At 22.9% G+C, this 13,424-nt stretch overlaps 4 protein-coding genes across 4 annotated transcripts; 2 read left to right on the top strand and 2 right to left on the bottom strand. All coding sequences in view use genetic code 6, as the record gives it.

Moving 5' to 3' along the window:
* Positions 1-178: 178 nt before the first annotated feature.
* TTHERM_00721610 (transcription factor e2f/dimerization partner) lies at positions 179-3,795 on the bottom strand (the record flags this gene model as incomplete). Its single annotated transcript, XM_001031893.2, has 6 exons — positions 3,495-3,795; positions 3,097-3,427; positions 2,636-2,868; positions 2,447-2,571; positions 1,973-2,167; positions 179-1,882 (listed from the first exon to the last, which is right to left on the bottom strand). Exons 1-6 carry the CDS (start codon positions 3,544-3,546, stop codon positions 179-181), a joined length of 2,640 nt encoding a protein of 879 aa, XP_001031893.2. The 5' UTR covers positions 3,547-3,795.
* A 2,423-nt stretch (positions 3,796-6,218) lies between these two features.
* Positions 6,219-7,070, top strand: TTHERM_00721630 (IGR motif protein; the record flags this gene model as incomplete). Its single annotated transcript, XM_001031895.1, has 3 exons — positions 6,219-6,378; positions 6,610-6,707; positions 6,936-7,070. 3 exons carry the CDS (start codon positions 6,219-6,221, stop codon positions 7,068-7,070), a joined length of 393 nt encoding a protein of 130 aa, XP_001031895.1.
* Positions 7,071-8,740: 1,670 nt separating this feature from the next.
* Positions 8,741-10,127, top strand: TTHERM_00721640 (2-oxoglutarate/malate carrier protein; the record flags this gene model as incomplete). Its single annotated transcript, XM_001031896.3, has 6 exons — positions 8,741-8,976; positions 9,145-9,239; positions 9,328-9,655; positions 9,745-9,880; positions 9,932-10,012; positions 10,071-10,127. 6 exons carry the CDS (start codon positions 8,741-8,743, stop codon positions 10,125-10,127), a joined length of 933 nt encoding a protein of 310 aa, XP_001031896.1.
* A 204-nt stretch (positions 10,128-10,331) lies between these two features.
* On the bottom strand, positions 10,332-13,187 carry TTHERM_00721650 (hypothetical protein; the record flags this gene model as incomplete). The annotated part of the gene is made up of 1 exon (XM_001031897.1): positions 10,332-13,187. One exon carries the CDS (start codon positions 13,185-13,187, stop codon positions 10,332-10,334), a length of 2,856 nt encoding a protein of 951 aa, XP_001031897.1.
* Between the last annotated feature and the right edge of the window lie 237 nt (positions 13,188-13,424).

Here is a 13,424-nt window from a genome sequence, read left to right on the forward strand (position 1 = left end):
TTTTATATTATAAATAAGTAGGTTTTTATTATAATTTTAAATATATTTATTTATTTATTTACTTTCTGTTTTAATATAATTAATTAATTTCTTCATTCATTTATTCGTTAATAATATTATTATTATTATTCATATAAACTTTGTTATTTAATATTATAATTCAGTTAAAATATTACTCTCAGAAGTAATGCTCAAGAACTCTTATGTTTTATATATTATTAATCTAGTTAATTTTTAATTCTTTTAATTGATTAAATAATTAATTGTTTTAGTTGACATCATTGTTTTAAACTTATTGAAGATTGTTCAGATTTTATTAAAGATTTGAATTTTTAAGTAATTATTATGAAGTTTAAATTAAAGTATTAAAATTTATTTAATTTTCACATGAAATTGATTTCTTTATATTTTTAGAGTCCATATCGTTTTATTTATTGTCTGATCCCTATAAGGAATTGTTCTCATATGTCAGTTTTCTTATTTTTTTAAATGAAGAAGAAGATACTTGTTATTATTGTTGTTATTATTATTATTGAAATCCGAGTAAATTATTGAAAATTTATTGTTTGTTGTTATTCAAATTAGTTCTATCGCTGAATGGATTAGGATAGACTTGGTTTTAATTTTATTAAATTAAATTTTAAAATAAGGTTTAAGTATTATTGTTAATATTATTGTTATTTGAAGAAGATAAGCAAGCAGAAAAACTTCTTTTGCAAGTGGGTGGAGTTGGTGTAATGTCATCACACTCATCTAGCTTAGGTTAGATTATTGTCAATGTGCGTTTTAATATAGGTGTCTTTAAGCTACTAGTGTTCTATGAGCTAAAGCCTTAATGTAAGCCTTTTTCGCCAGAAAGAGGGATGTTTTCATCATTAATTATTTGCTTCTATTTTTTAGCTGTAGTAAAGTCACCTAAATTGCTTGTACTTTTTTAAGAAGATTAGAGACATTTATAATTACTATTGTTGTTCATTTTTGTGTTAGATGACATTTAACTCAAAGAGTTATTTTAATTAATTTAATTATTTATTTTTAGAACCTTTTCTGGTGATTCTAATAAAGTTTATTATAAGTTAGTCTAATTTTCTTCTTGCTATTTATTTTATGTGTTATTTGTATTCTTACTAACAAAATTAGTAATAACATTTTATAGGCATTTTAACATAAGATTTCCAATTAAATTATTATTGCTACTTTACTATTATTCTTCTTGTTAAATTAAATTATTTTAATTGTTATTATTATTGATGTTATTAATCAAGCTGCTGAGATTACTAACTAAATTCTACTAGATTGGGCGTGATAAAATTTATAATTAAGATAACAATGATAAAGGAGTGTTGGAAGAGTTATTATTTTACTAAGGAGCTTCCTAGTTTTGGCTTTTCATATTTTTTTGAATTGTTTGCAATAATTAACTCAAGTTTTATGTAATATTTGAATTATTTATATTATTATTTAAGCTACTTTATTATATTTGTTACTATTTTTAGTTTTATTCAAGTAGCAATCTTTCTTTTTCTCTTTATTCTTTGAGTTGTTGTTAAATAATAAAAGATTTTTTAAGTTACTACTTTTACTAGCCTGTTGATGAATCAATCTTGCTGCTATTTTTATCATTTGAGAATCTCTTTTTGCTTAACTTAGGCTCTGTAAAGCTATTTTATTAGCTCATTTATTGAGATTGATTTAAGCTATCTTCTTCACAGTTTTATTCTTCATCACCACTTTTCTTTTCTCTCATAATTTTGTAGGCAAAGGAATCGAGACCTACAATTCCTATCCATTCAAATGCAGGTTTCTTTGTTTCTATAAGGGAAGTCTTTTTGATTAACCCTAAGCTCTTAAATACGTTGGCAATATCATAGAGTCTTCTAATCTATTTTAAATATAATTTTATTTAATTAATATAATTTAAAGAAAATAAATCAAAAGGCAACATATTTAAAAATAAAAAATAAAGTTCTACTTTTGTTTTAATTTTATGATCGTCTATTTGCTTAGATGAAAGCTTTCTTGCTGCTTCTTCTAGAGTCATGGTGCTCTTCCAGTGGAGGAAGAGTTTAAGAAAGCCAATAGAAAGCATTTCAAGAGACTTCTCTCTTTTCTATGGTTCTTGAGTTAGTTCTTGCTCTTCTTTCTTTGTTAAGGATTTTTGGTCGAACTATTTGAAATTTAAATAGATAATTTTAATTTCGAATTTATCTATTAAATTCTGAAATGAAAAAATAAACACCAAATTAATTGAATAAAAAGATAGTTAATAAGTTCGTTTCAAATTTGGAAAAATTGCGCAATTATTTGAAAATTTTATAAAAATTAATTTTTAATTCTTCTATCTATCTATCAAACAAGATACTTTATTTATTTTAAAGAGAAAAACAAAATTCTAAAATAAATTCTAAGCAATTTTAAAAGTAAACAAAATAAAGTTAATTCTTACTTGAGTTATAGTTTCATAAATTTTTTGGAAGCCATTCCATTTATAGTTGTTCTTTCCTTTGCGGGAGACTAGCTTTAAGCTTTCAAGAATGTTGATAATGTCATAAATTCTTCTTCTTTCAACTCCTGAATATGTTTAGAAATGATATTAAGCAAAAAATATATTTATAATCAAATGTTTAATAAATACCTAATTAGTTAGTAATTTTATCCAAGCTCAACATAGATTCTTCCTTGTCTAAGAAGAGAGATAAGAATTTCTTTGATAATTCTTCTAAGCTCTTTTCTCTGCGACTGTAATTCAATATTTCTCTCTTTAATATTTGAGTACCCTATCCTTACTATCCATTTTGAGCTAATTTATTAGAACCTATCTAGTTTTTCTTTTTGGACATGTAGCCATTTTATTTATCTTAGATCATGCTATTATTTTAAAATTGTATTGGTTAGGATATTTTGTAAAGAAAAATATCTTATTTATTATCCACTGAAAATAAATTCCCGGATTTTCTTAATTTCAAAAAAAAAAAAAAAAAAGAAATGCTTAGGGATTGATAATTAATTAAATGATTTGAGTCTTAGTGATCTTTTATTATCTATCTAATTAAAAATCAAATAACCCTAATGCATATGCAAGTTTATAGGATTTACCTGACTTAATTTCTGTGCACAAATTAGAAAATGTTTCTTTTCTTTAAGTTAATTTTATTCAAGATTATCTAATCAGTTCTTTTAAGCATTTCTTATGTTTATTGTTGCTCTTCTTCCGAATTAGTCTCATCATCAACCATAGAATCTTTATCTTGAATGTGTTAGTTAGACTCTGGGTAATTTTCGTTTTCTTCTTCTTCTCCTTCTTAGACTTAGGCTTCTTCATCACCTTGTTCTTCTGATTCTACGTCAAAACTTGAGAAACTTTTGAAAGAATCAATATCGTCTTGCTAATTGTAGTCATCTTCAACTACTATATTGTCGAGAGAATCTTTTTAGAATAACGCGCCAATAACAATATTGTTAGGAAATGCACATTTTTTGATTAAAAATGTTACCTTGTTCAGAGGAAACAGCGAAGGAATCAGAATTTTTTTGATATAAGGACATTTTTAATGTGGTTTAAAGATGTTTGTAGAAACTTAAAAAATAATATGTATCGTTAAAGCTATGGCTTTGTTTGCAGTTTGACTGTAAGAAGCTTTTACCTACTTGATTGCTTTTGTATTTTGTATCAAAAACAAATGAAAAAACAATTAAAGAGTTGTTTGTTGCTTTTTTGTTTTTTATTTATTTTATTTTGCGCTTTTTAGTGATAATAAAAAAATAATAAAAATGCAGAGTTTGATTTGCAATGTTATTAATCAATCTTGTCAAAGATTCTCATAACTATTAATTAATTTCTTTTGAGATTGAAAGTATTTCACAAATTATCAATCAAAATCCTAATATTTTAAATTTCAAATTTTCAAATATATGCGAAAAACTAAAAATCAAAATATTCATTCATTCATTCATTCATTTATTCTATTTATAATATATTCAAAATTATTTTGCCAATCAACTATTTATTTATTTTTGCGAACTAAAGAATTCAATTTTATTTGTTTTTTTAGATTTTTGCCAAATCATATAAATTTGAAACAGCATTTTAACGGAAAATTAGTTAGTATTCTACTAAAAATAAGTATTCTAAACATAGCTTTTTTATCTTTAAAAATGTAAACTATTTCTAACTCAATAAATACTAAAATTAAAATTCGTTAAATTTTAGTTATTCATTTAAAATTTTATTTTAACAATCTAATTGATATCTCCAAAAACATTTTCAAAAAAATAGGAGTGCTAATTTACATTTTTAAATTTGAATTTCAAACAGTGTATTTTTTATTAAACAATCAGTATATTAAAACACCCAAAGTAAATTGTGGTAAATTATTTACTTTATAACTTAAATTTTAAAACAAGTATTTATAACATTTCACATCAAATTGTTCATTTTATTTTTTTTTAATAAATTAAATTTGAATTTTTTTCCTTTCCATCCACTTATTTGAAAAACTAAAAATCTTATTTTTTAATCTTGAAAGCAAAATAATTTCATTAAGGATAACAAATTAAAATGCGGCAAATAAAAAATTATTTTTATTGATACATAAAAATATTAAATTAATGCTAAATAGTATTCTCTAGCTAACATTTTTTATTTAAGCAACCTAAGCTGACTTAGCAGATAAACTATTTATTTATCTACTCATTCAATAAGTAATTAGTTATAGTCAACTTAAAATTGTATTTTATCATTAAATCACTTTCTTTTTTTTGAATAAAATCAGATTAATTATTTTTGAATAATAAATTATCTAACTTTAACTTTTAAATTACAAAAGAATATTTTATAAATATTTTGAAAAACCCAACAGCAAAAAAATCTTAATTGAATTTTTTTGCAAAATTTTAAGATGTTCTTAAAATTTGATAGCTTATATAATATAATAAAAGAAGAAGAATTAATTATTTTATTCTCATTTAAAAATAATTGTTTCATTAATTGAAAAATAAAAATTTACAATCAAATTAATTCAAAAGTATTTAAAATATTATTTTTAAAAACATATAAAAATATATTGATAATTTAACAACTTAATTAATAATAATAATAATTATTTTTGTATTATTTTTATAATTTCATTTAAATTTAATGAAAAAATGATTATTTGATTAAAGTAAATGATAATTTTTTTGTCTTAAATATTTAATTTATCAAACATTTAGATGAAAAGCTAATGCCAAAAACTAAAAGAATTCTTGAATATTATTAGGTTTATAATAAAATCTATTAAATATATCTATCTTTGATAATTCATATTATGAACATAATTTTTTGAGATAAAAATAGTACCCAAACTTAAAATTAACAAGGAATTAATAATATTGAAAAATTAATTTTAAAAGCTTAAAAATTATTATTTTATTATATATTTTATTTATAATTAGTTATTTTTTATAAACTTCAGTTGAATATAAAATTTAAATTGCATTATTAAATTAAATAATCAAATAAATCTATTTTAATTTGCAAATAATTAATTAGCCATTTAAATTAGTATTTTTATTTGATATTTAGTAAAAAATTTAAAAAAATTAAATTATTTAAATTTAAAATTAATTTTATGAAATATTTTTTGTTATGTTTAAAAAAATAAATAAAACATTTTCAAATATCAATAATTATGTCAACTTCTTAATATCTTGATCCAAATGTCTCTTTGTTAATTTAAAGGATGACAAATTCTATTAAATAAATTAATATTTTTTTATTTAGAATTTAAAAGCTTTATTTTTAAAATTTCATGATTCACTCTTAAAAAATAGAAAAATGGAATAAAATAATAAGGTATTTTATTAAATAAAATTGGTTTTTATTTTTTATTAAAAATTTATAGCCCAAAATATATTTTTTCATATTAAAAAAAAACTAAATTTAATTAAAGTTTTAATAAACATTTATTTAGCTATCTTAAAGGGTCTTATAATAAAAAATCATTTTAAAAGATAAAAAGAAAGAGAGATTCATTTTGATTATATATATTTGTTTATTTGTTAATATTTTTGACAGTCATTATATTGATTTAGTAATTATAATGATTTAGCTATGAAAGATATAGTTTCTTATAGATATATTTGAAGAGAACTATTGCTAGTTTGTTATTTTGATTAAGGTAGAAAGATAATTACAAAATTAAGTAAAATCAAAGATATTAATTAGTATAATTAAAGGAATGATTAGATCTCTAGTTTAAATAGCCAAGAAATCAGATACTTAGTCACTTGTTTTTACACAAGTTTACTTCAAAACTCAATATATCAGATAGCCCAAATTAAAATTTAGAACTTGCGTTCCCATATATCCACCTCCTGGTTTAAATTTAGAAATTCCAGGTAATTTTGATATCATTTTTATGCATAATAGATTTCTAGAAAGTTTAAATTTAGGAGTTCAATTTAGAATTGCGGATAAATGATTTAACTTTTATAAATATTAAAATGATTTTTTAAAATCTTAAATTTAATATTGATTAAAATAGAAATTAATTGATTATTTTAAATCTTTCATATTTTAGCTTTAGTTTTTTTTATTTGCGATTTACATTTATTTGGATTTATTAATAGATTGGGATAAAGAACTTTTCTTAAAGAGAATTGGAGGTGGTACTTCTGAATATGCTGATAAATTTGATAATTTATAAGAAATCTTTACTTCCACATCAGTAATAAATAAATTATAAAATTTAAATTTAAAGAAATGCATAATAAAAGTGAAATTGTTTAGTAAGCTGAAGTGAAATTGAATTAAAAACCTATACATAAATAATATCCAATTTTGCTAGGAAATCTTCAATATAATAATTTTTAGTTAAAGTGCGAAAGAATGAATGAATATTCTATGAGAACTAATTTTGTATGCAAAACTTAATATTTTTTTTTTAAATTAAAAGAAATAAATGGCTGATAAAGGAGTTCCCCCTAAAGCTAGAAAATATATCTTAAGTATGAAGGAATAACTTAGAAGAGGTGTTGTTACATTTGAGTATTTGAGTAGAAGAACTTGCCTTGAATAATTAAAAGATTGAATAACTAGGATGATTTATAAATTTATTTAAAACCCACAATTATAGTTAGCTCTTCTTCTTTTTATCTATCTATCTATCTGTCTGTCTGTATGTCTCTCTGTTTTTAGTAGAATTTAAAGATATTATTTACATAATATTTTCTATATTTTATCTTTATAATCCATAAAAATAGTTTTCAAAAAAAATACTCTACCTTTAATTTAAATAACCTAAATTAATTATTTCATATTATTTACTGAATGATAAAAAATCCATCTTATTAAGATTATTCCTTTTAATAATTTTATTAAAATTGTAATTATTACAATTTATTACTAATTTTTTATGAAATATTTTTTGATTATTAAAAAGCAGAACTATCATTTTTGAAAAGAAATAAATAATTAAAGGAATAATTAGTTTTTTTATGGGGGATTTTTATGCTTTTCAAAGGTATAAAAAACTGTTTATTAAGCATCTTATTGCAAAATCTTGTAGATTGTGCTTTTAACCTTGCTGGAATTGTTGTATAATCATTAAATAAAATCAGGATAATAAAATATTGGCTAATTTAACAGGTATTTATTTTAATTTAAACTATAAAGTAATTTTATAAAAATATGAGGGTAGTCATACCAATCATTTAAGGTATAAATTAATGCATTCAAAGTAAATATAATTTTAGTACATTGATTCCTTCTTATAAAGATGGTAAAGCATATAAAATTTAGATTAAGCACAGATTTCATAGCTTATGAGATATTTAATATAGTTACTTTATTAAAAATGAATAAAATTAATTATAAATTCTATGAATTTATTAGATTTATTTTGTAAATTTTCTGAAAGAAAATTTTATGTAAATCTATTTTTACTTTTAAAATTAAAGTTAAGGATAAATACCTATTTTATTAGAGTTAGAAACTTATTTTTAAATCTTTATTTAAATAATATTATAACGATTTTAATATTTTTTAAACTATTAGTTAAATACATACAAAACTAGTTTACTTATAATGAAGTAATTAAAATAATTAAATAAACCCAAAATAGTATCATTTATTAAATTAATATCATACTTACTATTTATTTTACTTCAGAGCTTTACACAAATTTATTTGAAGACTTTTTATTTATATTATTAAATACATTCTGAATTAACAATTTTACTCATCATATCTAATTTCATTTTTACATAGTTGTATTTTTAGTCTTTTGGCAGATTATTATTGCTACATGCGTGTGTCTTCTGTAATTTGATAAACGATATTTGCAAAAAATTCATTAATTTTAAAAATGAAGACTTGATAGGATGGATTTATTTCTTTTATTTTTAATTTCCTTTAAGTATTTAGAAATCAGATTTTCTTTCAAGTGTTATTATTATTTTTAATTGGCTTTTATTAAAACTAAGTATTTAGACAACATTTAATTACTAAATTTAATTTGTGAGATATAAACTATAACTTTCAGTAAATTACACACATTAATGTAATCAATTATATTTATTTAGAAATGAAAAAGAAAAATACATTTCTTTGGGTTTTTGATAAACTTAATTAAATATTTATTGTTCGAAGATTTAAAACCCCAATTTCAACAATTTAAATCATCCGATAATTATTTTTTATAAATAAAGCTAAAAAAATCTTTTGAAATTCTAAAATAACAAATAAAAACGCATAAAAAGTATGTCCAATCCTTAAAAGTAAAAACCAGGAATTTTATCCACACTCTAGCCATTCTTAATTGGAGGAGTTTCTGGTATGTTTGCTACTCTTTGCATACAGCCTATAGACACAGTTAAAGTCAGAATATAAATTCTATCTGAAGATGCAGGCAGAACAGGTTAAAAAGTTTCTGTAAATCCTATTACTGTGGCAAAATAAACAATAGCAAGTGATGGAGTAGCAGGTTTATATAGAGGGTAAAAAATTTGTTAAACTCGATAATTAATATTTTTCATTTGAAGTATGCGATTTGTTTATTAACCTTTCATTCCTTTAATCAGGAGCTTTTACTGTAAAGGAGTTAAGAAAAACTCAATTAAATAATGCATATTTATAAATTATTTTAAAATTTTAACAAATAAAAGATTAGACTCAGCAATTATGAGACAAGCTCTTTATGCTACAGTAAGACTTGGTTTATTCAGAACCATCTCTGATAAAATCAAAGAAGCAAAAAAAAGTAGAATTAATAATTTGGATTTTTAGAGATTTTAAGTATGAATAATAAAAATCATAGTAATTGTTTTTGATTTTTTATTATTTAAAAGGAAACTTAACTATTTTGGAGAAGGCAGGAGCTTCTTTAACAGCAGGATTTTTCGGGTCAATAATAGGTAATCCAGCTGATTTGGCATTAGTTAGATTCTAAGCAGATACACTCCTTCCTTAGGATTAAAGAAGAAATTACAAGCACGTTTTTGATGCTTTATTTAGGATTGTTAAAGAAGAAGGTTTTTTCGCCTTATGGAAGGGCTGCACACCAACTGTTTATAGAGCACTCGTTATTAATCTTGGTATGCTTTCAACATTCGATGAAGTGAAGGAGAGATTAAACGCATATACAAATACTGTTGATACTCTTCAAACACGTGTTATGTAGAATAAAATATTAAACATTTATTTTTAATTTAAAAAAATGTCTTTCTTGTCTTCATTTTAAATCATTATTTTTTTAAACAAAATAGTGCTTCTGGGTGTTCGGGTATTATTGCTTCTTTGATGTCACTTCCTGTAGATAATGCAAAGACTAAAATATAAAGAATGAGGCCAGATGAAAATGGAAAATTGCCATATTCCGGATTTGTTGATTGTATGAAAAAGGTAAATATTTTTTTTAAATTAAAAAAATTATTAATAAAATTCTAAACATAGAGTGCTTAAAGAGAAGGTATTTTAGGACTATGGGTAGGCTTACCAACATTTATAACAAGAGTTGCTCCTCACATTATTTTAGTAGAATTATTTCATTTAATAAATTTATTTTAAATTAGCTAATCAAAATATAATATAGACACTCCTCGCTTAAGATGCTATTACAATCTATGTAAACGCTAGAAAGTAGCATTGAATAATTTTTTACCATATGTATAAATTTAATATATATTTTAAGTAAATGCAATACTTTTTCAGTGTAAATTATAAACATAAATCATTTATTTTTTTACAATTTATTAAACTAAAAAAAATTAGGTTTAAATTAAAAAATAATTTTATTGATTTTTGTTTGATTTCGAATAAATAATTATTTATTTTTAATATTTTTCGAATAAATTCAATAAGTAAATTAATCAGGGCAAGTTTATATTTATTTAGTAGGAGTTGATGAACAATTATTTTAGTTTGATTTTTTATAACTGCTTCTAATTAACTAAGACCTTAATGTTGAACTTCGAGGATTTTAAACATTTAAGTTATTTTAAGATTATTAAATTAACTTTTTTAGTGAATCAATTGATTACTGCACACACTTTCTCACTAATGGAACTCCGAAAGGAAAGTCAAGATTGAGATATCCATGCTTTAGCCTAGGATACACTGTCATTGTTGAAATATGAGATTGATTCTAAAGAATATCATTTTAACATTCAGTGAAATGTTCTTCGCCAAATGAGCCTTAATTTAATTGCTTACTATTTTTGCTGTTAGATCCGTTTTATTACTTTTATTCTTCATATTACTCTATCATTTATATATACATTGGGTCTTTTAAGATTCTTGTTCTATGAAAAAGCCTAAGTGAGTCATCGTAAAGAGGATCCTCTTCACCACAAAAGATATTAATTGGAGGAAATTACTGTAATATACTGTCTTGAATGAGAATTGGGCTTAAAAGAGAGTCATATTTTACAAATGTTTCTGTAAGATATTCAGGAGTGTTAGGTAAATAGCTTTCAAGACAGATTTTTAAGAACGAAGATGGAAGAACTACATCGAGCATAGAATGTAGGCTGCTAGGAGTGTACAAATTTCCATTTAAATTCAAAGCTGGATAAGAGAGCAAAATACCAGTAGGCTTTCTAAATAGTTCCTCTTAAATAATTAAATTCATTAAACTCATGCAGAGATTGCCACCTGCACTATCTCCCGCGAGAGTGATAGTATGAATTTAAATATTTGTGAAAATTTCTTCGAAGTAATTTATAATGAAGTTGTAGACTTGCCATACATCATCAATAGCTGCAGGATAACGATGTTCAGGAGCTTTACGATAGTCTATACTAATAACAACACTATCGTCTACTTAATTAGCCCATTTTCTTGTATATATTTAATGAGAAAATGTATTCATAGCTACGAATCCACCTCCATGAATGTGCAAAATTATATTTATTTTCTTTTTAGGTTCAATATTACCCTCGTCGTTTTAATTCCCATTAGCTCCTCCATTTAAATTTTAAGATGAATTTGCTGGAATTTTATCTCTACTGATACACATTATGTTAGATAATTTATTGAAGAATGTATCCTCATTGTCTTATCTCATATCGAATGAGTTTTCTAATTTTATTGAAGACATAATTCTCACTTTTACTTTGTTGATAAGATCTTTTTCATTAATGTTAAAAAGCTCCTAGCTGGGATTCCTTTATTGACTAAATAAAAATGAGTTATTTTGAGTATTATACGAAGCTCTGCCCTAATTATAATTAGGTTGATATGGCAAAGATGGCCTGCTATATAGAACAGAAGCAATAAAATCGGCTGTAGATAGCTGTTATTGGTATTGTTGCTGCTTTTAATGTAAAAAATGGTGAAACTGTGGAATATATTTCGTTTAGTTCAAACAATGCTGTATTTTTTCTTGAATATCTGATTTTTCTTTTTCAGGCAGATTTGAAGGAAATACAAAATATTTTGAAGTATTTTAAAGGAGATATCTTAAATCAATCCTCTTTGCTAAGCGAGGAAAGTAGAATTTATTGCAGTAATTTATTCTTTCAAGCTGCAAAGAAAACATTGTTTTGACTTCAGGGACTATTTCATACATCCTCCATGCTAAAATAATTTACTCTGGAGTAGGACTGATTTAAAGTTTTTCAGTCATAATTTTTGCTTGTTCTTTCTAAATTAAAAATTTCATACTCTTAAACATTAATTCAAAGCTTCCTAACTAAATTTTTTAATCGGCTCTATCTTATTCTACTGGAGTTGAGTTCGCTTATCTGTTTTCATTATTTGCTTCGTTATCCTAGTCTATTTCTTGTTTTTTCTGTAAAAATAAATGATCATTTTTACTTTATGATAACTCTAATTTTTATTGCTACTGTATTTATCCTTCTCTCATATCTTGCTAATTTTCCTAATTAGGCTCATTTATTTAATCTAATTGTTTTTCTATGTTACCGTTTGTTTTGTTTATTTTAGATTACTCATTCTTATTACTTTTATTTTACCTTAATCCTCTTTCGTAAATAAGGGCATAAATAGAATAGATCAAATTCAGAAATTGAGAATACTACTCTTGAATATCACTACCTGAATTTACAGATATATCTTCTGTCTTCACAGCTCTCATCATGTGCTTATTTAGATTAGGATTAGCTATACAATCCTTATCTGCATCTATTTGGATCCATTTATCAAGATATTCTGTCAAAATCATAAGTCTAGAGCACTAAACCTCTACATTAATAACTTCATTATTTAATTTATCTTTAAAATCTTTTTATGCTTTATTCTTCTCTATAGCAACTAAGCTAGCGAGTATTTATGTTAAAATATTTTTGTGAATAAAACTTAATAAATCTACGCACAGCTTCATTTAGTAATCTGATTTTGTTTTTAAGATAATCGATTGTGAATCTTAAAGATGATGCTGATTATTATGACGACTATCTTTAAGATGAATTTGTTTTTTAGGAGAATTAATAATCTAAGATTTCTCTCCTTTATCCTTTATCTTTATATTATCATAATCTTTAGTGTCATTAAGCTTCTCTTCAAATTCTATTCTAGCCAAATTTTTCATATCTTGGAATTTCTGAGTATAAATTTGGATTTGCTCAAGGCAGTCATTTAAATCTTCATGACAGCTAACTAAATCTGTAATCTAAGAGAGGATAACAGTCAAAACAGATGAATGTATTTGCTATTCTTTTTAAAACTAAATCATAAATAATTCTTTCATATCAACACTATTTACTACAAAATATTATTATTGATTAAGTTTTTCTATAGTTTAGTTTATTATTATAATTATTATAATAATTATCTCTTTTCTTTCTTTTTTTTCGCAATAATTTATTAAAATTATTGAAAAATAACCATCCTATTTATTTTGCATACCAAAACTGCAAACACACATAATTGATTACACATTTAATAAAGTTAAATTTCAAAATTAATTATATAATTTTGTAAACAT

Source organism: Tetrahymena thermophila (assembly GCF_000189635.1).
Source record: "Tetrahymena thermophila SB210 genomic scaffold scf_8254515, whole genome shotgun sequence".
NCBI classification, from domain to species: Eukaryota; Ciliophora; class Oligohymenophorea; order Hymenostomatida; family Tetrahymenidae; genus Tetrahymena; species Tetrahymena thermophila.